Source organism: Rattus norvegicus, chromosome 1 (assembly GCF_036323735.1).
Source record: "Rattus norvegicus strain BN/NHsdMcwi chromosome 1, GRCr8, whole genome shotgun sequence".
Lineage (NCBI taxonomy): Eukaryota > Metazoa > Chordata > Mammalia > Rodentia > Muridae > Rattus > Rattus norvegicus.
Window position 1 is genome coordinate 6,075,109 of NC_086019.1, and position 26,247 is coordinate 6,101,355.

The 26,247-nt window shown below is 40.2% G+C and overlaps 1 protein-coding gene, 1 long non-coding RNA gene and 1 other non-coding gene across 19 annotated transcripts in view; 1 reads left to right on the plus strand and 2 right to left on the minus strand.

Moving 5' to 3' along the window:
- The window catches only part of Stxbp5 (syntaxin binding protein 5), a 152,791-nt gene that overhangs the window by 72,371 nt on the left and 54,173 nt on the right, over positions 1–26,247 (minus strand). For all 16 annotated transcript variants that reach the window (XR_005492948.2, XR_005492935.2, NM_178346.2 and 13 more), the window contains 5 exons: positions 17,642–17,776; positions 16,269–16,332; positions 12,313–12,396; positions 10,363–10,486; positions 1,142–1,220 (listed from right to left, as the gene is read on the minus strand). Coding sequence is in view for 14 of the 16 variants with exons in the window: in NM_178346.2 (NP_848036.1) it covers positions 1,142–1,220; positions 10,363–10,486; positions 12,313–12,396; positions 16,269–16,332; positions 17,642–17,776 (486 nt within the window). In the remaining 2 variants the exon portion in view is untranslated. The remainder of the gene's footprint in view (positions 1–1,141; positions 1,221–10,362; positions 10,487–12,312; positions 12,397–16,268; positions 16,333–17,641; positions 17,777–26,247) is intronic.
- On the plus strand, positions 15,640–20,563 carry LOC120098776 (uncharacterized). Of its 2 annotated transcripts, XR_005497181.2 has the most exons (3): positions 15,640–16,117; positions 16,853–16,977; positions 20,129–20,563. It is a non-coding gene; the product is annotated as an uncharacterized LOC120098776 (long non-coding RNA). The 2 variants fall into 2 exon arrangements; XR_010062745.1 differs by having other exon boundaries at positions 15,640–16,977.
- Positions 21,265–21,395, minus strand: LOC120100355 (small nucleolar RNA SNORA36 family). Its single transcript, XR_005500123.1, has one exon. It is a non-coding gene; the product is annotated as a small nucleolar RNA SNORA36 family (small nucleolar RNA).

Genomic DNA, 26,247 nt, shown 5'->3' on the forward strand with positions numbered 1-26,247 from the left:
CCTATGTCTTCATGTGAGATCTCACAGGAAGACTAGGAATGAAGAAGAAATAATAAGAATCATCTTTTTCTTTCTTTTAAAAAAAAGTCCATGGCCTTTTCTTAAAAGAGGTCCGAGCAAAGCTGAGTCAGATGACAGGTTAAAAAGGGATAGAGGTCTGCAGCCCCAGCACCCATGTTTACAAACTCCAATATGGAAATGTGCCAACAGCATCACCATTTCCTGCAGAGAAAGTCAAGCTGCTCTCCGGCTTTGGCTTTACAGCAGTCTCTGAGTCAATGGCTGGCTGGGCTGAGGGCAGGTCTCGGGTGGACTGAGGACAGGTCTCAGATAGCCTGCTGTTGGCTCAGCTCCCTCCATTTGAGGACCACTCAACTACCCTATATAGAGCCCCACTCTTTAGAAACTTTGGGTAAAGATAACTAGAATGGAAAGAAAAATGCCTTTGCAAATTAAAATGAAGCACAATTTTCAAAGAAATACTTTAAAAGTTTTTCTAAACATACATATTAGATTTTTATATTCAATACAGCATTTCATACATAAGACATTTTCTTTTTTTTTTTTTTTAAGGTTCTTTTTTTCGGAGCTGGGGACCGAACCCAGGGCCTTGCGCTTCCTAGGTAAGCGCTCTACCACTGAGCTAAATCCCCAGCCCCAAGACATTTTCTTATACCTATTTCATATCAGTGTTATCAGACTATCAGTGTTGGGGTACCCTGACAACCTTGTTTACCTAGTAAGCTGTATTCATTTCTGTGACTGTCAAATACTCTTGTGAAATTTGATTTCTGAATAGATGACTCTTAGCTAGCAAACACAGGATGGAGAATATTTTAACTATTTCCCCTGACCACTTTTTCACACTTTTCTCACTAGCAAATATACATTACCATTTCCATGGACCAACAGAATATATCATGTCTGGTATGAAAAATAATTCACTTTCTAACATGTAGAAATAAACTGCTAAAGGCAGAAGACCCATGGGTAATCTACCCTATGTATTTTATTAAATGATGAAAGCATAACACTTCCGACCAGGCTACACTATTCCACGGTAGGGCTTCCAAGTTAACTCTGTGGCTTCCAGAGCTCCCGGCCCTGTCCTGCACACAGAGCACAGGACAAGCAGTCTTACCCCGATCTTGTTGTCTTGAACTCCACCTTGAGGATAGGCTTGCACGGCTCGGGTTTCTTCCCATCCTTTAACTGTTTTCCTAAAACATAGTTTCCTGCATTAAATTCTACATTACTCTAAGTTCTTCCAGTGATAATTCATAAACAGAAAATTAAATATAATGAAACCTACAACATAACTTGTTTTCATATATGCATGATCATTAAGATGAAAATAAAATATAATGAAACCCACCAAGTAATGTTTTAAAACAATTTTTAAAATTAAGTAAAAAATAAGATATTTTATAGTGGTGACGTTAAATTACTGTGAGAAATACTATCAAAAAAGCAAATAAATTGAATAGCCTAATATTTATGTGATTAAATCCTTGTGAGGTAAAATGGTGGTCTTCCCGAATGTTAACTGTACCTACAGATAAGCAAAACAGGATTTCAGTCTGCCTAGTGAATAAACTTCTTAAAATAGCACAGTTTGAGAAAAAGACACATTTTCTCCCAACTACCAAGGGCTACAAAGTTGTTAATAAATTCATTGACATTTCTTCTAGAAGAAATCCCCATGTATCTACTATGATCAAATGATTATAAGCAAAACAATTGCTATAAGTACTTTCATTATTTAAAAACATTCTTATTTGTTATCTAATTTTAGAGGCCCATGACAGAAACAAAAGTTCAAGAAAACGCAGACATCTATCGTTCATTTTTACAAACAGCCGATTGATTATTGCAGCATTGTTGCACTTCTTCTGGCGAATCACAGAAACTGGAAATGGTGTCAAGGACCCTCATACACGCATACCGCACACACTATGTCCTTCACAGTATGAAGGCCAAAGACCTTAACCACGTTCTCTACTCCAGGCTTGCTCCTTCCTTTTGCTTATTGTTCAGCAATGTGTGTGCGTGTGTGCGTGCGTGTGTACGTGTGTGTGTGTTTAAATATTTCTCCTTTCACACTCTTGCTGGTATTGGTTGTCCAGTGATATTTAATGAACAAGTCCTGACTATTTTGGGGGGATAAGTTCTGAGGTAAAGGACATTTGGATACACGGCTTTCCAGAAAGTCTGTGACCTTATGCATTTCCATTGGCAGTCTAAAGGCTAATACACCAGAGAGACATACAACTAATACATACTTACTATCAGGGCATTAAAGAATATGAAACAAAATTGAATCACAGAAGGTAAAGCCAGACATGGCAATAATAACAGTTAAGGGCTTTAATACCTCAGTTTCTAGAGGACAGACATTCCTATGGCTAAGGGAACTGAAAACCAACAAGAAAACTGAAGCTTCTAACCTCAATTAGACCCACAGACGTCTACAAAGCACACCACTGAACAAAACAATGTACATTCCTAAGCACATCTGTCTTCAAAGCAGACCTCATTAGGCCATAAAAGAAATCTTAATAGTATTTAAAAGGATAAATTCAAGCAAGATAATGTCTCCAACTAAAAGAGTTAGAAACCAATAGCAAGAAAATATGGAGATACCAAAGATATGCAAACATTAAAACATTAATGTATTACTAAGTAACCAGAATTAAAGAAATTCAGATGATTCTTTGAGGTGAAACAAGAAAACTGACCTTCACCCAGACTGAGAGAAGAGAAAAGACCAAACCACAGAGTCAGAGGCAGAATTATAAAACGAGGGAGCTGGACTGACAGCCCGGTGGTTAGGAAGATGTGTTGTTACAGAGGGTCGCAACTAAGTTCCCAGCACTCGTACACTGTACAGTCACTCCAGCCCTAGGATACCCTCCCTGACCTCTGTCTGCACTTAAGCGTGTGTGTGTGTGTGTGTGTGTGCCACACACACACACACACACACACACACACACACACACACACACACACGATTAAAAATAAAAAATATAAAAGTCCTAGGAAATTAAGTACTGAAACTGAATCAAGAAAAAACAGTCAATCTAAACAGACCCTCGAACAAATACAGGGATTAAAACTGAAACGGAGAACCTGGGCCTAGCATTTAGCTCAGTGGCAGAGCACTTATCTTGCACATTATGTTTTACATTCAAACCCCAGGACCTTTAGCAATAAATAAGGCTCAAATGGCTTCTCTGTTCACTTAGGAACCATAGTCTTTCTGGAAAAGTTACACAATATTTATTAAACTGTTCAGCTTTTAGGTATTGCAACTGCATTTCTGAACTTCCTCTAGGCTGACAAAGCTAACACTAATCTTGAGAATGTACAGGACAGAACCACAGCAGCATGGCAGGCACACAAAGAGGTCGGAAGGGGGTGTCAGTTCCTCTGGACTAAAGCCAGGTGGTCGTGAGCTTCCGGACTTGGGTGCTGGGAACTAAACTGGGTCCTGAGAGTGCTGTGCTCTGCACTACGTGGGCTTTCCAGCTTCGCATAACTCGAAACATCTTCTGAGCTTTTCTGAAACTAGGTTTGCATATTTTCTATTGAAACCAGCTAAGGACAAGATTCATGTCTTTTTCTCTCAATCGTCTTTTGAAACTGCTTCAATTGTGTTTTATCATTCAGTCTTACACCCTTTTATTCATTTGTAAGTGATGTTTTTCTCCATGCACAAATCGTTTTTCATATACTTTCTGATTTTTTCCCAACTTGAGTGCTCTAACTGATGTCACCAGCTCAAGCAAACGATCTACATCGAATTCTAAGGTAACCAACTCCTAAATCCAGCACAAAAGGCCCTCGCCCTGACTTCATGAAGTGTCTATAAATTAAAGAGCACGCCATAACTAATCAGGTTTAGCTTACTTAAATTAAAAACACAGGCAAGTTCTTTAAACTGTCTGGAAACTGATTGCCTTGACAAACCACTAAAAATATCTGATTACTTAATGAAACCCAATTTAATAATAAATCACAACAACCACGTTCCCCATCTTCTTTCTTTCTTGTCTTTTAGAATATTATGTTTTCTTAACTTCTTTGGTCACCCAGCTACAATGAGTTGGTCTAAGACCCACTGCCACTTATTCCAGAATTTCATCATGCATATCCATTTTCCCTACCAATACTGAAACCATATTTAATTACCCTTAATACAACTGCTCATTAACTAGCAGCCTGTCAGGTCATCCTGATGTATTACCAAAAAAGCCATGTTTTTAAGATGTCAATGTTATGTGTGCTACTGAAAAGTCATTTACTAAGTCTTGGAATGAGGTTCAAACTTTTTCGTATATGCTACTGTGTACTCTGCATCATCCGTGGCTCCACTTTCACTGCCTGCTGAGCGTGGGCCCTCTCTCTGTGCTGGATGCTGTGGTTGCTAATGATGCCCTGCTTTTGATGCCTTCGTACCTTTATGCATTCTCACGAAAATAATCTTACTCGGTTCTTTTCTGCTTCCTAACAACCCTCTCCTTCAAGATTATGCTCAGATGTCCTGAATTTATGAATGGTTTTTACCTGTCTTCGGTCCAGTCCAAAACATAGCACGTACATCTGCCTTTATCAACAAATATTAAAATGTTTTCACTTATCACTTTATAAGGCATTTTAGGCATTGAACTGTGAGCTCATCAAGGCTAATGAATTCCTAGTATTTCACCTCTGAAAGACTGAATGTCCTCAACCAATTTGTGTTGAATAGAAAAGAATCTGACAAAAATTAGTCTATAACTGTTAATTTTGCTAATTAGAATGAACTGAAACAGTTGCTATGTTGCACATACGTCGTCAGTCTAGAGCAATGGCCAATATGGTGACTACAGGTTGCACATTTATTGGCTATTGGGCACCTGAAATGTGGTCAGTTCAAGTTCAGATGTATTGCGAATGCAAAACACATATCAGGCTTTAAAATTTTGGAATATCCCAATTTTGTACGTTTGGTTACATGACATATTTTTGCACACAGAGAAGAATGAAAGGTATGTCAGTTTCATATGTGTGGTCATGTGGTAAAATTGCAGTTTTACATATTTAGGGTTAGATAAAATGTATTACTGTATTGATCTTGCTTAAATTATTTTACTGATTTTAATACTACTGTTAGTAAATTTTAAGTTACCTAGGCAGCTCAAATTATATTCTGATTAGAAAGTGATTTTCTAAAAGCTTACTTGGCAAGTGGAAAAACACACTGTCAATGTTGACATTAAATTAAAATGGCTGGGAGAATCTGCCATGTTACTTAGTATGGAAATCAAGCTCATATAAAGCAGGAGGCTAGGAATGTCAGTAACTGGACTTGGCCTCTTAGCTAAGACAAGAAATACAACATGATGTATTGTTCAAAGTCCAAACTCCCCTAAGCCCCAGGCACTGACAGGTACCACTGACTTGATAATTCCAGGAGAATCCTGAGTTTCAGTTTGAGCTCAGAAGCCAGATGTGACGGCTGCAGTTGGGAACGTAGCACACGACTATCCTTGGGAGCTGGCATACAGGATCATAAAGTCCATCCATGCACTCACGTGCCTGGGTCTTTGAGTCTTTGAACTTAAATAACACTCTTTATTGGGGCATGTTCTGGAGTCTGCTAAATCCTTTCAAATACAAAAATTGAGGAAACTCTATAAACAATGGGTATGGTTTCACTTTGAGGAAACTCTATAAACAGTGAGCATGACTTCACTTTTAGGCTTATTGTAAACTGTATGCAGATAAACAGAACCTTCTGTATGTTTCATTCTTAACACATAATACTGGTTTTCGTGTATGTGAACCTCGATTTTAGTTCTTTTTTTTTTTTTTTTTTTTTTTTTTTCCGGAGCTGGGGACCGAACCCAGGGCCTTGCGCTTCCTAGGTAAGCGCTCTACCACTGAGCTAAATCCCCAGCCCTCGATTTTAGTTCTAATTCACTGACCCTTCACAGGATAGAAACTCCCCTTTGTGTGCTATGGGTAAACTGCTGACTGCACAGATGAGAATGCTCTAGAAGCTTAAAGCACCTAGAAAATTACAACATCACTTCCTACTGAGGACATCTATTGACTGTGACTGTCTGGCATCTCCATTTCCTCGGGGAATCAACTGATTCTGGTGAAGCTGACAATTACAAAAGTCCTTTCCAACAGTACATCACCCCAGCCCAGGGCTACGATGCAGCCTGTGTGGGGCCCTGACCCAAGCAATCACTTAAGCACGATGATGGCTTCAGAATAAGAACAGCCATGGCAGGACTGTCAAAAATTCTTTTCTGTCACAGCAGAAAATCAAACCAAAAAGGAGCAGCAGAGCTTAGGTTAGTAATTATCTTCTTCAGAGGTGCGTGCGTGCGTGCGTGCGTGAGTGTGTGTGTGTATTTATGTTTTTATCTGTATGCATAAATGCATGCATATATGTGTGCATATAAAAGAAGACTCAAGTTGATGTCAGATGTCCTTCTTTAATGGCTCTGCACTTTTTATATTAAAGCAGGGCCTCCTACTTAACTTGGAGCCTAAAGATTTCTGCTAATTTAGGTAGCCATGTTGCTCAAGGCACCCCTGTCTCTGCCTTGGGATGCTCAGATTAGAGTTGGCTGTCATTAGGAACCTGGTCTTTTATAAGGATTTTAGAGACCAGAACTTTGGTTCTCACACTTGCAGAGCAAATAAATGCTTTACCCACTTAGCTACGTTTCCAAAGTCTGTCATGTATCTCAGAGCTGGAAAAAGAGTGAAGGTTTTCTGGTTCCCATAGAAACGGTTTGATATTCATAAGGACCATGATAAAGAGAGACACTACTTTAGTTTGCTTTAGGTGATCAAAAAGCATCTGCTGTATCACACCAGGAAGAAAATTTCCACTTTAACTCAGCAAGATGCAAACTTTTTAAACTCTGCTATACTTCATAATCCCAAACAAACCAACAGGCAAGCATGGAAAACAGAAATGTATTTTGTGAGAACGTTTATCTATCTCACTGAGTAAGTACTATTCTCGTCTCTATTTAGTAGATCACATACAGACACACAGCCCATCATAATGTCCAGATAATCATATAGCCACATACATATATGATTATGACCATATAATAGAGCCAATAAACATGTGTTGAATAAATAAACACAATTCTCAGTGCAGCATGAGGAAACTGGATTAAGTTTTGTCATTTGTAGTGATAGAGAATAACAAGATTCAGAAATGCTAGCTGGCTTTCCTACTTTAAAATCCCACATTAGGCTAATGTTTTACTGTGTCTTCTGAACACATCTTTCAAGAAAGGATGAAGCTCAGGATGGAAACACAGCTCAGTAGGCAGAGTGTCTACCTGTCTGATAAGCACAACAGCAGAGCGCCTGCCTAACATGCATGACTTGGGTTCCATTCTCAGCAACACAAGAAGGAAGCACAATTAGACATGGCCACACAAGTACCATGCTAATGTATGTTTATACTATGCAGGGGGACACCAGCACCTAATCAGAACTCACCAAAGCTAATAATGCACAAAATTTAAAAATAAAGTACGTTTGAAACAACTTAGCCATCATTAGGCTAAAAATTAAAAGCAAGAAGTTTTAAGTATGAAAAGGGGAAGAATTAAATTTTCTTCTATTAGAATGGCTGACACTCTGGAAATTATGTACCACAAATATACTACATATAGAATCACATTTGTGCACTGTGATGTACTGAGGTCGGCTGAGTTAGCAGGAGAACTCAGCTGGTGACAGAAATGCAGTGTGGGTAGGCTACCACCACCAGTGGCAGGCTAAGCACCTAGTGGAAGACATCATAAAACTCAGGGAGTGAATTCACTTCCTGTACAACTTAGTTATATGTAAAATATTTTATAGAAATAAAGTTAAACATGCAATAAAAGTAGTACCATCTACATTTGACAGCTGTTCTGTGTAAGGAAAGCTGTTCCACTTCCTTACGCGGGCCACAAGAAAATAATGCGTTTTTATTTATATTGTTTGAAAAAGTGTAAACCAAATGTTCTTTTCCTTACTGGGTTAACAGTAGGTTCAGCTAGGGACTCTTTTCTGCCAAGAGACTATAAATACTATATAAAGTTATCTATATTGTTTCCTCAGGTTTGCTCTGAAAAAACTGCATTTGTTGTACAAAACGTCAAGGTTAAATAGAAAACTCTTCATTTGGCAACATTATGGCTCCAACCCATCCAAGAAACATCAACAGAAGCAAAGCCTAGAGACTAAAAGCCTCGGAAAGAACGGCATGCGTTACCCAAGCCTGTCAAATGTTCGTAAGTACAGCATAAACTACAATGGACTGGGCTCTTAATTTTAAAGTGGGAAAGACTAGCGTCATAGTAGAGACACAGCTAGCACATAGGTTCTTAGCCAAATGGTCGTGCGTGAGTACTACCAGTATGGGGAAATGCAGAATAAAGCCCACCAGAGAAGGCAAAATAAAGCATATGGGATGCCTGGGGACTGGAATGGCGAACAGTGCAACCTGTATCTAATCGTGAAGAAACACTGTCTGCAAATAAGTAACCCGTACTTCTCATAAATTACCAGGTATTAAAGTTAAGAATAGGGCCAAGAACTGCCCAGCTTAAAGCACTGGAGGGCTGCTATTACATCCAAATCTAATTCATTTTGCTGTTGGGATTAGGATATGTACTTGTAACTAACACAGCAAACAACAGAACCCTAAAGATGCCTGGGTATCGTGCCTTGAACTTCTCTTCAAAGAGTAAAAATGTAACAGCACTCTTGTACTCTCCCTCCCTCTTTCCTTCTGCATTTTCAGGTGCCAGGCATCAAACTCAGAGCCTCATGCTAATTAGAGCTTCACAACACCTGGGAATCCAGCTGTTGACATGGGAGGAGGCAGGGAGGCCAAGGTTATCCCCAGATACACAAAGACTCTGAGGAGAAGCTGGGCTACATTATATCAGGAAAAATCCCAGCAGACAGACACCAATATGAGACAACTGCACCAGCTGAGCTGTCTGGTGAGTGACGTACAGGGGAGTTTCTGGTAGTGAAAGCTTTGGGAGAGCATTCTCTTCCCAGCAGTGTTACAGCTCTTGTGACAGATGCTCTCAGAAGAAGTACTTCTCACACACCTTTACTCTTTCTGCATAATATCTTACACAGTTCTGGGGTGGGTTGGGCCTGACAGCAGGTGCTTCGTATTGGCTTGGCCTGAGTGACTCATCTACATGAGGAGGGGTTTGGAGGCATTGCCCCTGCATCACTGACCACCACAATTCTCTCTATGGGGGGCTCTGGGGTATGTGACAGCGGCCTGGTGCCAGGAGCAGGTGAAGCTCCTACTGGCCCTTCAGGGTCCCCAGGGCTTCAACCCTTAGCTCAACCTTACCAGGCTTCCTCTCAGGGTCCAATCCCCCGGTATATAATTATGGAACAGATCCTCACTCTGATTTCTCTAAACTTGATATGAAGGTTCTCTTAGGTGTGAAGTAGAAAATGCACATGAATAAATAGAGATGTGGATTACAAAACAAATAGAAGCCATTTTCAGTCTGCTTATGATAATTTCTTATAGTGTTTGAAAATACCACTTGTGTAGAAAAGAGACATTGTAGTCTGAGTCTGCTATCTATAGAAAGATTAGCTTGCAAAGTAGCTTCTGGCTGGTGTGTGAGAATTTAACTTCCATGGTAGCTCTCACTGTGTCCTCACGGATACATGCCTCCCCTCCCCGGGTCTACATTGTTGAACAAGCAATATAATTCATGCTGAACCTGTTTTCCATCCCAGAGTCCTAGAGTCCTAACACAGACTGTCTACATGAATGGCCCCTACAGTCACTACAAAGATGGCGGACTTCGGACTCCTCAGCTCAGGGAGCTTCTTTGTTAGGCAGTGCTCATGCAAACAGTAACAGCTCATTGTTAGAGCAGTAAAGGTGCGTGGTTCATGAAAACTTTGAAAACTTTGCTCGGCTTCACCCATGTGCCTTCCCCTCTCGAGGTCTGCCTCACATTCTTTCCATGGACAAGCACTGCAGGAAGACGGCTCTGCACCTGTTGAGTCCCGTGGGTCTTCCTAGTGAGTCAACCCAGTCCAGATGACCCCGGGCACTCAGGCACCATGCTTCAGTGAATTACCGCTAGTGAGACCCCCATGTTATTTTAAGATGGTAAAAGTTTATGTTACAATTCACAGCACGATCTGCCTTTTGGACAAATAAGAAATGATACTCAGAAGATGCTATAATATTCATTCCATGAAACTATCACATTATCCTTCACCCATTAAAACAGAACCCAAAAAGCATCTGCAGTCCATTACAATTTGGGTGGTCTTTAAAAACAGAGAAACTCTTACCGTGAGGAGTGATGGTCTGTACAGGTTTAGTAGGGGACCTCACATTCCATATGGTCAATGTACCATCAGAATGACTGCAAATAAACTGTTTTCCTTCATGATGCCAAGCCACAGAGTGAATAGCCTACAGAAGGGTAAAAAACTATTATCAAACTACTAACGAGTAGATTGGTAATGATTCGGGCTTCCGAGCTAGACAATATATTACCTACATTCTCAAAATGACTTAGTTCTTTTATAATACAAATAAGACATTTCCCATTGAAATTGTTTAATCCCTCCTTCTCATTGTATTTCTTAATTTGCATTAGGAAGCTATGATAATAATATATGCACTATTTATTGACAAGTTCAGAAAACACATTTTCTCAGAGTTTACCAGAATATGCCCTACCAATACACAAACTACCAAATTACTACAAACAATGCCTGATTGAAGAAGTTAGTCACTTGAGAGACTAGAAATTGTTTTAATGATCTGAAAAACCTATCCTAAAATTCACAACACATATTTAGGATTAAGATCAATGACAGGATGAACATCAGAGCATCTTTCCAATACCTCAGAATAATTACGGAGGTGAGCTGGAATCTGGGAGATCACCCTCTTTTTCTTTGACTTATTTTGTCTTGTGTGCACTAGTCTTTTGCCTGAGTGTGTGTGTGAACCACGTGTGTTCCTAGTACACACAGATAGAGGCCAGAAGACACTGGATCCTCTATAAATGGGAGTTACAGACAGTTGTCAGGTACAATGTGGATGCTGGTAATCAAACCTGCATCTTCTGGAAAGCATCCATTGTTCCAAGACATTTTAGTCCCTTATGGAGACCCTTACCTACTGTGCCATCTCTTTAGAACCACGAGCAGATTTTATAATTTTGATTAAAATATTTTACTTCTAACCCACTATCCAGAAAGTATTTTATGTGTTCACTGGTTGTTTGTTTGTTTGTTGGTTGATTTTTTTGCTCTAGATTATGAATTTTCTCTATAAAATCCTCTTTTTAGAAAATCAATTCCTGTGGTTTGCTTTGAATTTCTTATTATCAAGTCATGCTGATGCACTTTTCAGTCCTAATGGCTAAGGGGCTTTTAAAGGTGCCCTGCTGAACTGCTGGAATTGCACAGCACAGCAAGAAGGCATTCAGCTGAAACTCACGAAGGTCTGCTACACATACACACTCAACAGTGTCAATTAATTCAATTGCTTATTGGGATTCTTTGTGTGCTTATAAATGTAAGCTAAAATTACAAAGTATTGTAATACAGGTTGAATAAAAACATTTACATGCTGGTGAGCAGAAACCACAAAGGGCAACATTTAATACAACATTTCTGATTCAAAGAGTGTCTATCAAAACTTTAAGTAGAATACTAATATAAACTAAAATATACTTAAATCACTCTAAAACTTAAAAAGCTGTATCTTTATATTTACTGTAAGTGAATTATGCCTAGGAAATGTGATCAGTGATGAGAAGCCAAAGCAAAGCTATGTAACGTATTTTTAACAAGTAAGAGGAAACACAGCCATCGTCTTGGGATGTGACTGGTGTGTAGCGTGACCTGAATCTAGTCAAGGGGCAATATTAGAGAGATCAGGCTTCCCTGAAGCTGCCAGACTGGGTTGTAGAAGGAGCGTGTGAGGATCTCTGCAGCTTTGCCACGTGTGAGGTGATGACGTCACTTCCCAGAGAGAACTCCATGACTCAGAGAGTTCACTGGTGAAAGAGAGCAGCAACACACTGTGTGTTCTGACTCTTCAGAGACACCCGAAGGTGATGTGAGTGTATTGTGGAGGGAAGAAAGTCTCGGTTTCAGTGGAATTAGAAAACCTTCTGTAACTAACCTAAAATCCAATCTAAGCTGAAACTGAAAATTCAATTCTTAGAGAAGAGCTACAACAATGGCGATATTTTAATGAGCATAATCGCAGCTGGTACCTACCTCGTCGTAAGTGTATCTGTAGTCAGCCTTCTTTGACTTAAGGTCCCATAAGACTACTGTTCCAGATTCAAAGCCAATCAGAAGCTAGAGAAAGGAAAGGCCAGTTACTGAGGAATTATTTACCGACTCAGCAAAATACTTATTTGTGGACAATAAAGCTTATCATTGTTCATATCCTTCAGCATGAAACTTTAGTATCATTAAACACCTGTACAGGGAGTTACTAATCACACACACGACAAATGAGAACGCAGCAGGACAGATTTACATGCGTTTGGTAGTTAGTGACGCAAAGTACAACAGATAATGAAGAGAGAAAGCACACTTTTGAAGTCATGAGTCTACATCCTAATGCATGTCTTAAAATTTTAAAAATTCACATGTGCATGTGATTGAGCTATTACATACATTCCATTACATATAGATCACCAGGAACTTCATTCCAAGTACATACTGATTAATTTCAAATAAACACCCCATATTACTTCATGAAATTCAATCTCACCATTCTAATAACCATACCTCTTCCCAACATTAAACCTGAAAGTATGTTCAAGACCATGTACTCCCTCTGGAGCCTGCTGGCTCTCTCTACTGTGTGTCCTCATCACCAGAGTTAACCAGTTCTCAGTCAGAGACGAGGCAGTCATCATGAATGCTAGTCAACAAGAAAAACCATCCAGTAACTTTAAGATGATGTTTTTCATCTTTCTAACTTATTATCCCTATTATCTAGTACCAACCTCCTGGAAAAGTGTACAAAGACTTCTGTTCTGACCCATTTCACATTATAGTTGTAAGACCAACTGAAATCCAAACCTGATAGAGAAATGTATGCCTTTACTTAAAATTTGTCAGCTGAGACACTCTTTTCATGATTAAATCCAAACTCAATTATACAACTATAAAATTTATTACTGTCTGACTGCTACTTTCTACTCCAAAATCTCCCCTCATACCTCTCCTGCCCAGCTCACTCCATTTGTTGATTTTGGAGTTTGTTTCTGCATTCATGTTCATGTCTGAGGGATGCCATTTAAATGGAATCCTCTGATTCATCCCACATATCCTTCAGGCGTGGTCTTAGCAACTGCTTCTTCTGAAGACTTGCTCAAAGTACCAAATGTTAAGTCAATGTCCGTCTGGTGTGCTCCAGTGACAATCCACCCTCTTCCAGGCTGAAGGATTACTTTATAACAGCATTTTCTTTATTCGTGTTCTCTTGCAGACTATAATACTGGTTCGCTGGGTAAGGACTAACACTACCTTGTTCACTATTAGACCATAACATATGTCATGGAACGTGACAAACTGCTCATCTGCTGCCCCACAACCCTGCTCCAGAGTGATGGTTAACATTATTACTGTGACAGGATTTAGAATCACCAAAGGGACATGCCTCTGGGCATGGCTGTGAGGGGTTATCCTGACTATGCTAGCTGAAGTAGGAAGACCAATCCTACATGTAAGCAGCGCCTTCCATGGGCTGCGGTCCTTCACTAAATAAAAAGGAGAGCATGAGCCAAGCTGTAGCTGTCAGGGGTGAAATGTGTGCTCCTGGAAGGACTGTGCACCAGTTCCTCTCCCTTTCCCAATCCTCCAGGCATTTTGGATATACGATATGGCAATATCCCATAGAGAAGAAATTCAGAAATAAGAAAACTTTACAAACACACATATGTTAGCAGCTCAGGATGTAGACAAAGAGCCCTAGGTACAAAAGGGCCACTTTCCAGACTTGGAACCTTAAGGAATTAGCTTTGTCTATTCCCATTCTAATAATCTAAGAAAGTCACAGTAAAGTTTTAGCCTTTTTTAACCCAGCACAGCATCCTAATGAAGTTAAGAATATGTGCCTAAAAGGTTAAGGTGTAATAAACTTTATACCTTCTTTACAAAATCAAGAGAAGGAACGTAAGAGCCTAAGTTAACCATAAAGTCCCTGAAAAATCTCTGCAGGATGTCCTCCTACCAGAACACTTCATTTTGCAATGGGTAGCAGTTACTGCAAGACTCCTAACTGGTCAAAGCACTTAGAGTGACTTAGTGTTTAGCCATGCCATGCGCACACAGACACACACACACACAGCTTGGAAAAATCATGGAAAAGGGAAAGCCAAAGAATGTGAAAGCCAGACAAAGGGAAAAAGAGTATGAGACAGTTTTCTAGACATAAAATGGCTATTGTACTCATAAACTCACAGGCACTGGAGCGGGGAGGTCTTACTTTGGTATTTTTTTGGTCCAACTGATTTTTTTTGTTTTGATTTTCATTCTGTGTGTGTGTGTGTGTGTGTGTGTGTGTGAGAGAGAGAGAGAGAGAGAGAGAGAGAGAGATATCATGCATGATAGATCATGGGAGGGAACTGGGAAGAGCTAGAGAAGGGAAACATCATTATAAATATATTGTGTAAAATTTCTAATAAAAAAACTGTGCTGAACTGCTATCCAGTATAATGTTCTCAGGAGAAGAGACATTACAAACAAGTGTTGAAATGACTTAGTGAGTGACTCCAGGTCGGAGAGGCTTTGTAAATTCTCAGGCTTTCCACTCAGACATTTAACTTTTAAATAAGTGTCTTGGCAAAAGGAAAATAAAGTGATAATCAGGTTACTGTACATTTGCTTTATGTAAAGTTTCTTTCCAATCATAAAAGTTCATGACTGTTAGCCAACTCACTCCCAACAGTCCAGGTACGCTTTTACTTCCTAGGGGCAAGCTAAGAGAACCGTGGGAAATAACTTATCCATTTGCCCTTCTGTATTAGCTGAGAGAAGAAAATACTTGAGTCAAATCCTTCATAAAAGAAAGTTTTGGATTATAGATGTCTAACAAACTTTCTGGTGCTCAGGCTAACATCCTAAAATTACACGAATAGGGAAATATCATTAAATGGAATTACCTGAGAGATGATTAGTTTAAGAAAATTGAAATTCATAAAAAAGAAAATTTTATTATTTTTAAATGTATTAACTAACTCAAATTAACAATGGCTAAATACAGACTGCATGAGTACAAAAAAATTAAGCAAGGCTTTAAAATATAACAAAACGATTCCTATATTATTAATTGGATTATTTATAAAGAAAATGTTACGGAAGCTGAGATGCTAAGTGTGGGTCCCGGAGACCTGGAGTCTGCACGTAGCCCGTGACCTGCCCCCAAGTTATCTCGATTGGTAAATAAAGATGCAGATAGCCAATAGCTGGGCAGAAGAGGCAGAGGTGGCGGATAGGGATCTGGAGCTTAGGGTTCCTTGGAGGAGACCGACAAGGGGAAGAAGGCAGAAGGAAGGAGAAGCTACCATGGCTTGGGAGTAAAGAAAAGGCAGCTCTGTGGGCTGGCCAGGTGGAGTTGAGAGCCGCCAGATGAAACAGAGTACAGAGGAAGGAATGACTCCGGGTCACCGGAAGTAATACTCGGGGTCACCGGAAGTAATACTCAGGGACACCGACAGGAAAGTAGAGTCTAGAACAGATTGGTGTAAATATAAAGGCTGTGTGTGTCTTCCATCCGGGAGTGAACGGTCAAAGGCAGGGCAGGAACCTCGGCCTGGATTTAATAATTCTACAACGGACAATGTCTATAAGACAATGTGACAGATGACAAGCGCTGCAAAAGCTGTGGACTAAGTTGCTAAGAATGACTACGCCACCAGAAAGGACCCGCCTGCACTATCAGGAAATCAGGGAAACATCCTAAATAAGAATGAGTACCCTGCACCGATTAGACCTTACTAATATTTTAGTACTGTTAGTCCTGTTTAATTGGAAATCATTCTAGTTCTTCAACTGGCTCGCCATAGTGAGTAACAACATGACTGCCTTATTCAATTCACAAACTTCAGTTCAATCTCAACCTCTCGGCACAAGGGCTGTCTTAGGAGAGTTTGCACATTTAAAAGTCAAAACATCATGGATTTAATTAGCAAGTGTTTACTTAGAAAAAATTCTACCTTCCCCTCGTCCATGGGATTATCACTTATATGGACAACAGGTCCTGGGTGAGATTTAGATGACCTGAAAAAAAAATGAGATTTCTTTACTCAAGTAAAGTTTCAATATTCATTACAATAAAAAAAGAGATTCATTTATGAAGAAAATAGTCCAGTCAGTTGTCAGAGAAAACATAGTGAAAATCATATGGATATAAGACAGCAAGCTTTATAATTGCCTTATAATTTCTCTTTATTATATTTTCAATTTAGTTGAAACACTTATTTTAACATAGAAGATCCCCTTTAGATGTGACGTCAATATTTTAAAGCAATGTGGTGTTAATGCAAGGTATCAGCTGGGGTAGCCCGCCCACCTCTACAGCTCAAACTGGAAGAAGAAAAACCGTTCCTTTTATTTTATTTTGAAAACATGCAAATTAATGCTATCTATTCCTGTACTAGAGAATAAAAGAAAGTATAGGTAAAAAATATTACTGGAATGGTGCCCAAACATTTGGGAAAAAAACCATAGCTGAATGCTGAAGGGCTGGGAAAGGGTGCCACTTCAGACCTGTGAAGACTATACCACCTCCATCCACCAGATGTCATGATCAACTCTAAGACCGGACTGAACCTCTGCCCCCCACACAGCCCCCAGCTTCCAAGAAAGGGTAGAGACATCCTTGCCCCAGAAAGGAAAACTAGCTTTCAGCCCACCACATCTGAGGTAGGTCACATTTCTTTGTCTGTGTGAAAAAATTAAAACTGTGGAATGCATTTTTCAAGGACTGTTGCCAACAGCCTCAAACATTTATTATTCACATTCTAAATAAAAGCTTACAAAAGAAATGATACAAAAACGTTCAGTAAGTAAAAATCACTACTGCAGATTCTGGCCACCACTGTGCAATCTGGTTTTTGTTAATCTTGGTGATAAAATAATTTTTACAAACATTTATATTTCTTCTATTATGAAAGAAGAGCTTACATTAGTATTTTATAAACACTGGGAACAATACATTTGTGGTCTGTGACAACTACTTTAAAAATAATTAGAAGATTAAAGAGAAATAATTGAATTAGGAGATAAGTAATAAATGTGAGTGTTTTCAACCCCACAGCAATAACTACTACATTGCAACTACCAACTGTGATAGTTTGCACACAGGTGAAATATACAGTATACATTTATAAATGTATGTGAATATGAAAAGGCTCAGCTTCGTCAACTGTCATGAAAATAGGATAATACTTATAAATGACCAAAAGATCTGTATATAACATCAGGAATGCCTGACCTCCCAATCCCACATAGATTCACTAACTGGCTTTTACATAAAGATAGATTTGACACATTCACATTCAGATTTGGAATATTTGCTCAAACTTACAGTTCGATGGCTTTATTCCACATAATGACGTAGCCTGAGAGTGTGAAGGACTCCACATTGACAATATGTATATTACCTCGTTCCGTGCCCACATAGAGCCACTTACTCTGGAAAGGCAGATGGCAAAATGTAACCCTGCGAGAGAAAACATGGACAGAATGGAAATAACGAGAATGGCTGATAGAGTCTTCCTGACTGTATTAGATGATTACTTATTATACATAATTAGAAAGGTGAAGATGGATAATAAAATTATAATCATTCATCTATTCACTGTAATTGATAGTTGTGCATGTTAATTCAAATATATTGTCAAGTATATTCACAATAACAGAAATGTATGGCCTTACAGTACAGCATGTTCAAATGGAAAGGGGTTTTGAATAAGAACGTGTTTCAAATCTGGCTACATTATCACCTGTGAACAGATCTAATGTTCAACCCTAGTGTAAGACAAATAATAATTAGTAACAGTAAGGAACATAAACAAATAGTATGCAACGAGAATAACTACTTCTGAGTTATATGCACGGATGTCATCCCAGGCCTCTGGCAAGAGTGAGCACACATCATATTTTCTATTTCCGTAAACGCACAATTTTGTTACATAAATTTTACAAGATGAAAAATGCACATTTAAACAGTGAAATATAGCTTATGTTCTTATTCCTTTCTAGAGTTAATGTTCAAGTAGACCTTAAGGTTTAGACATTTGTATTACTTAATGTTTTATATGACAAAATGTACTCTTTCTAAAGAATGTACAAGAATAGACTGTAGGGAGCTACAGGTATTAAACCAGGAAACAACACAGCCCGATCATCCCTTTTGACATTGTTGGGACTAAATGCGTTCCAGATTCCAGACTTTCTCATATTTTAAATAGTAGCATATTAATAATGGGATATTTTGGGAACGGGACTTAAACCTGAATACAACATTGATTTAAATCACATATGTTCCTGGTTCATATAGCCTGAAGGTAATTTTGTAAAAGTTTTGTGTACCTACATTTTGACTGAAGCCTGTCTTTTGAACTCAAGTGTGGAACTTTCCGTTTCTTGTGTCATGTGGGTACGCAAAATTTCACATTTTAGACCTAAAATAGCCTACTTCAGACATTTAGATTAGAAATGATCAACCTATACATCACTATTTCCAAGGCAGTTGAAATCCACACCACCTTTTTGAAAACCTTAAGAAAATCTAAGGAAGAGGAAATTTGGATTGATGGGTAAATGTTGTATCTTAATCATGATAATGCTTTATTAGACTGTGTATATATGTATCAAAACTTAAACGGCATACACTGTCTACATTTTAGATGCATGTCACTTATAACTCAAAATTGCCTAGCATTTTTGTTTTATCAGGTCTGTGTATAAGGAATTATGAGAAAAGATCTAGTTCTAGTTAACATATAGACATGATCAGTAGAGTAAGACTGCCTATATTCAATTTCCTGATGTGTCATTTATTAGCTACAACATTAGGTAAACTATTCGGTTTTTCAGTCTCCATTTCTAGGTTGCAAAGCACGATCTCACACAACCATCTGAGGGTTAGTAAGGCCAAGCACATTAGGCACTAACAACAGGGCCTGACAGGAAACATTATCAGCTGTGTATTATTAAAAATGAATTACATTCTCCAGCTGGAGATGTGTCTCAGCACCCGAGTAAGAGCACTGGCTGCTCCTCCAGACAAATCTTTGACTCACAGCACCTACATGGTGGTTGTACAACATGGCAGTTGTAAGCTGAACCATGTGGGTACTAGGAACTGAACCCTGGTCTTTTAGAGATGTAGCGAGAGCTCTTAATAGCTCAGCCAACACTCAACCCCCTAAATTACAGCTTTCTAAAATTTCTCTGATTATTTAAGTGAGCAGAGGAAAAAGGAAACACATGATGTTAATCACAACCAATCCAACAATTTATCTGTCATTTCTTTTTTTCCTGGTTCTGAGCATGTGGTTGTATGAAGAGTCAGAAAACTAAAATTCCTCCAGCAAGCAAATAAGAGAAGATGGACTTGACAATGTCCTTCCAGTCAGTGATGTAAAGTAGCCCAATTTCCCAATTTATAAATTGAGAATGCTACCCTTCTTTATCGAGATCAAAGGTTAAGATGAAGATGAGGTAAAGCTTTTTTTATGCCAGTAACAGAGAAAAAGACATTGGTTACTTTCTGAGCGACATGAACCTTTGTGTATGTGTATGAATGAGTGTTGTTTTTTTTGTTGGTGTTGGTTTTTTGTTTGGGGTTTATTTGAGCACTTAATGAAATGAAGTAAGTACCCATAATAGAAGTATAACACTGTGATAATGAAGGACCTGGGGACAAATGAATGTCAAACGATGGGTGGAAAACGCATGATCTCTAATGATCCATCCCCCAGCTACTATATTATTGTCAGCTGTGCCAAAGGCAGAGGTTTGAGAGGCGTTTACAAGTTCCAGCTAATTTGATTTTCAATGTTTTCAGAACCAGGTAGCACACACATGATGAAATCTACCGAAGACAAGCTTGGCTCAGGCCCTCAAGTGATGCCAACAGGACATTTGAGAGTGGCTGGCTAGATCACCTGAAAGCTGGGGACAAGGGGAAGCCCTCCTGCCTCACCACACTGTGCTGCTGGCCCAGAGAAACATGAGCAAAGAGGACACTGGGCACTGTTGCTACTTACGCCTGAGGATGGCTTCTCATCCAGCAGTACACAACCGAGCTACTACCATCAAACCAAAATAACTTTAGCTGAAAATGAAGATGGCATAAAAGTCAAACAGGAAAATGAATTCCCTTTAAAAATGTTATTGAGTCTCGGCGAGTTTCATATCACATACCCTACTCATTGCCTTGTCACTCAGCCTTTGCGACCTCCCCCCAAATAATAATTAAAAAATAAAACAAAACATAAAATAACTGTCACTGTGGAAGCTACACTATGTCACCCTTCTGTCCACTCGTCTTTAACTGCAAATGTTCACTGCAGTGAAGGCCTCTGGTCTGACACAGTATCACCACTGATCTTCAGCAGGACAACTCCTGCTGTCGCCCTGTGTCATGGAGCTCTGGCAGCTTTGGATCTGAAGGACCAGCCCTCTCACATGCTCCAGAAGTTCACAGATGAGATAGAGGTTAGGGTGATACAAATCAAAGCCCTGCACAGCCATGGACCCAGATGTGGGCCTCAGTGACAGCAGGGGCTGGGACCCTACCAGGGCCTCGGGTGGCAAGGCAGGCCAGGCACAGCAGGGCACATCTCTCCAGCCTTGAGCCTCCAGCTCCACGTCTCAGACTGTTCAGCCTCTCTTGCTCTCCCATCTGCATACTATATACACGAACGTCATAGTGGCTCCTGCTGTGGGAGGTCACGTGGCTGGTGGGCCTCTGGTGTCTTCCTCCTGCTGGAGCTATAACATGGCAGAGAGGACAGGCCTTGGAGTGTCCCTCATACACTGTACCATGTGCTATGGCAGCAGTTGGGCCTCTGGGTGTCTACAGCAAGGCTGTGCCATGTGGTGGTCCATGCTGTAGCTGCAGGCAGGACTCTCTCTCGGTGTCCTGCCCATGTTGGGTGGCATGGTGGCAGGCAGGCCCCTTAGCATCTTATTATTTATTTGTGTAGGCTAGAAGTCTATGAATAGAGTAATACTCTCTATTCAATCATTTCTCTCAGCCAATTTCCATGTCCCAAAGTTTAATTAACAGAACAAGGAAGTTGCCCTGAACTGAACTCAACACTTTGGACAGGAAAATATATTCTTACACTTATAAAATTAAGTTTAGAAAGCCAGAAAAAAGTCCGAGGAATATATACCATGCCATGTACCACAAGGCTGAAATACTAACTTTGAATCAGAATCAAATTCATATTCTTTCTTTTATATTTACTTTCCTCCTCCTATACACAGACACACACATATACACACAGACACACACATACACACAGACACACACAGACACACAGACACACACACAGACACAAACACATGCACATATGAACACATACACACACACACAAAGACACAGACATACACACGTACAGACACAGACACATACACACATACACATATATATACAGACATACACATGTACAGACACACATACACATACAGACACACACACACACACGCATATACCTACGTGTGAACTTATACAAATGTGTTATATTAAAGTTCGTTTTTGTTTATTTCTCCTTCCCCCATGGTTTTTTCCCCCCCCGTTTTCCAATTTATAAAATTTTGTATGTGTGCACACGCGTGCGTGCGTGTGTGTGTGTGTGTGTGTGTGATGATGTGGGTGGATGTGTATATGTATGAGTGCATATACATGTGGATATGTGTATACCAGTGTATACCGTATATACACGTACAGCTCTGGGCAACAATTTCTAGAACAACTTTTTCCTGAACCATGGGTTCCAGGAATGAAACCCACACTGCCAGTCTTCTGTCCCAAGTCCCTTTTACCTGCTGTGCCATCTCTCTTTATTTTTTGTTTCTGAGTCAGTGTCTCATACATGTAGCCCAGGCTACCCTGTTAGTTGACATGTCAGGTCTCTTCACAAATGGACTTCTGGACTGACATTCTGGGTTTTCATCCATTTGTCAAATCTTGTAAATCACTAAATTTAATTTCTAGAGCTCGGCCAGGGAGGCGCAGGGCTACCCAGTAAAACAAGCACCACAACTTTGTATTTCTCTTCAAATTATACTATTTTCGGTATTGTTCAACCTCCTTTTCACCATGTAAGTTTAAGAATCATGAATGACCTTTTGAAAAGTTTCCGAGTGCAATGCTATTGAGTTTACAGATGAATCTGGGTTATCTGTGTGAACACCAGCTCGAGTCTATCACACTAACCTTAACGACCGTTCGTCCTGATAGAAAGGAGTTCAGCCACGAGGGGTGGGGCCCCGTGAGTCACTCATCTACCCTTGCCTGGGTGTTATGTCTTATTTTTATATGTGACCAACTAACTGTTAGTAGTTCTTTCAATGGAAGCTTTTTCTTAAGCTATAAGTTTTCTTCACTTACACCCTGACCAGTCATGTTTCTCCTACCTTCTGTTTTTATTACCATTGCCCTGGCAATTCTATCAGAGGAAATCTGCATATCGTTCCCCTTGATCACAGACTCACTGCCTTGAACTGTTCATCTTCATTCATGTAAATTAATGTTAACTGTAAGTGGGAAGTTAGTAGGGAAAGCAGCTTATTTCTGACACTAAGAGGCCGAAGTCTAACTGAGCACAATAATTAGAATAAGGCAAAGTGAAGAGAATTGCAGAACCAGTGAGCACAAAAGGGAGCATAAGTAACAGCACCACAGTTTGCACCAGTGTGAGCACTCACTACAGCACCACAGTGTGCACCAGCGTGAGCACTCACTACAACACCACAGTGTGCACCAGTGTGAGCACTCACTACAGCACTACAGTGTGCACCAGTGTGAGCACTCACTACAACACCACAGTGTGCACCAGTGTGAGCACTCACTACAGCACTACAGTGTGCACCAGTGTGAGCACTCACTACAACACCACAGTGTGCACCAGTGTGAGCACTCAATACAGCACTACAGTGTGCACCAGTGTGAGCACTCAGTACAACACTACAGTGTGCACCAGCATGAGCACTCACTACAACACCACAGTGTGCACCAGTGTGAGCACTCAATACAGCACTACAGTGTGCACCAGTGTGAGCACTCAGTACAACAGTACAGAGGGTACCAGCTCTGATCATCATGGCACACAGTGGATCATAAACGTAGTCAGACAGTTCTAGATCTAGAGCGAGTGAAGAGAAGGCAGCACTTGTCTGAGGCACGCAATCACAGGCTCCTGTCACCTCATCCTATCTCTTCCAGCCCACACTAGCAGTGCTTATAGTGATGTGGACTTCTCAGTAATTAGGTGAGCAGATGCCACTGTAGCTACACCGTTTCACACCAGCCACACCATCCTCTGAATATAACTGTTTTTCTAGACCTTTGCTCAGACAAGAGTGAAATGCTTACACTTTCCATAGGTCTTCGATCTGGTTTATAACAGTGGGCTTACCTTTTATTTCTTAAAGGAGCCTCCTGTGAGAATAAACACTGTGGGGAGACCCGAGTCATTTGGTAAGCTGTCACCTTGTATTTTTCTCTAGGCTACATTTTCAAAAGTATTCTCTCCTTTGTCACTTCCATCAGAGCGTGAAGTCTGCTGAGTCCTGGCTCCTATATACGTCTTCCTTCAGTCAGCACTCTCTTCTTGCATTGTATCATAAAGAAGCAAGTCATACCTTTAACCTTTTCCTGTGAATCTCAACCTAAAAGCATGCTAACCGTGCGGCCATCAGTAAGGAGACGATTGGCCCCTTGTGTAAAGAAGAACCACTTTCTCTAGCTTCCACTACCGCATTTCTCCCTGCACTCTGGGTCTGGTGACAACCACAGACAGGAGTATGAGAACTACAAACAGCCTATTTGAGGCAATTGGAGGCCTTCTCTCGTATACCTCAAAGTCCAAGGCCCATCTACAAGAGCCACTGCCACATGCGTTAGCCAGTCACCAAGCACACATGAAGCACAGGACTATTTACCAGTGACGTCACAGCTCATTTAGATGCCCTTTACAATGATGTTGAGAAGTACTGTTCTCTAGGCATAGTAAGGCTGCTACCCACTGGGAACCAGAGTGAAGTGATTAACCAAACCAAAGACTCACAGGATCTGCCCTAGATTCCCACCTGAGATTAATATCCACCCCTCTCTCCCTCCCTCTCCCACTCTATCTCTCCCTTCCACTCTGCACATGATCCTGTCTTGGCTGCAAGTGGTGTTGGCTGGTGCTAGAGGAGACAAGAGGGAGGGGGACAACTGAAAGGAGGATTTCATCTCTGCACCTTTCAAAAATTAGTCACTCTTCCTAGGGCGGGGCCTTTCCCTGATAAACTGTTCTGGGATCATGCACATTCTAATAACCCTTAACCCAAGCTCCTGTAACCCAGCCCTCTTAACTCACTGGCTCAGCAGGCTTGACTTAGGGGGAATTTGGGGGTTTTTTTGTTTGTTTTTTTTTTTTTTTGTTTTTGTTTTTTAATCTCTGTGAATGGTACCCAGTTGAATAAGTGAATTTGCTTCTCTTCAGGAAAAGTACTAACATGTATTTGCAAAATGAAACCACAGAAGGACTCATTTCTCAGAACACAGCCCTTGCAAGTGACAACATTTCTGGATTCTAAAATTGTATTAGTTTTTATTGCTGCGTAACAAATCACTAGAAACTTAGTGAGTTAAAACAAGACTCACTATTTCGGCTTCTGTTGGGTCTAACATCTGTTTAGATCCTGCACCTGGAGGTTCTCTGCTTAGCAACAGAAGCACCTGAAATGCAGGTTTCCAGGCAGCCCAGCTGCCTTCCTAAATATCTTTTTGAAAACACTGAAACAATCTTCTCCAAGCTCATTTGCGTTGCTAGAAAAATCCAGGGTCTGCACTTGAAAGACAGTCTACAAGTTCTAGCTCTCCCTTGGACCCTGACAGTGAGATTCACTTGATCTCCGTGGCCAACACTGACGAAGGTCCCTTTTACTAAACCATCTTAAACCCCGAGGTTTATCTGTCAGGAAGACTCTAAGTGTATTCACAATATTCCCCTGATTACATCGAGCCCACTGGGTATAATCTTCCTAGTTTAAGGAGAACTAAAGTAGGACTGTAGTCACACCTCACCTAGATGAGTGTGTTTAAACAGAGGACAGCTCTGTGGGGTCAGGCAGATGCTTAGGTCCCTGCCTCCCTGGCTACATAACCAGGAGTAGGGCTGTCCCTGGGCATGTGGTAAGTACTACAGCCTTTTAGAGAGCTTGGAACACTGCTTTCTTACCAGCAGGTCAAGAAACACTCAGCCTCCTCCTACTTTCTGAAAGGCGGCTGTGGCTTTAGTTGGTACTTTCTGGGCGACAGGTTTTTAAATTTACATTAGTGTCTAATTTAACTGTGTAGATGATTACTTAGTTATTTCACTGCACTTTTTTAACCTTCTCAAACCTGAAGCAGTATTGCTGTGGTTCACTCCTCTGGCCGGAGGCCGGTATGCAGAAGTGAGATTCCTCAGCATTCTACCCTGTGTTCCACCCACTGCTCCAACATGATGAGCTCTGCTATTTCTGATTCTGCTGACCACTGGCTAAGTGTGGCTCATTTATTCACTTCTTTGGGTGTTTTTATATGACTGATTCTACTGAATAAAGGATGTGAATATACTCTCATATTCACATTTTGTAATATGGCCTCTTCTTTAATCTCATCTTTTTAATGTTAATTTATTGTAAGGCCCCTATGTAATCTGATCAATCTCTCTAAATATCTATTTCCTTTTGTCCAAAGTTTTGGCTTTTACAGGTACATAATCTCAGAAGTTACCCAAAACTTTCTTATCAACTTTTTTTTTAAAAAATAGTTTCAAGTTCATTACATGGTAACTTTTTAACACTGAAAAATTTGTCTAAACATACCTATTTCTAATATGACTTGTGTCTGCACTCATCCATCTTCTGAACAGTGCTGAATATCATTCTCAAATTCCTGTTTCGTAGCCCTGAATTCCA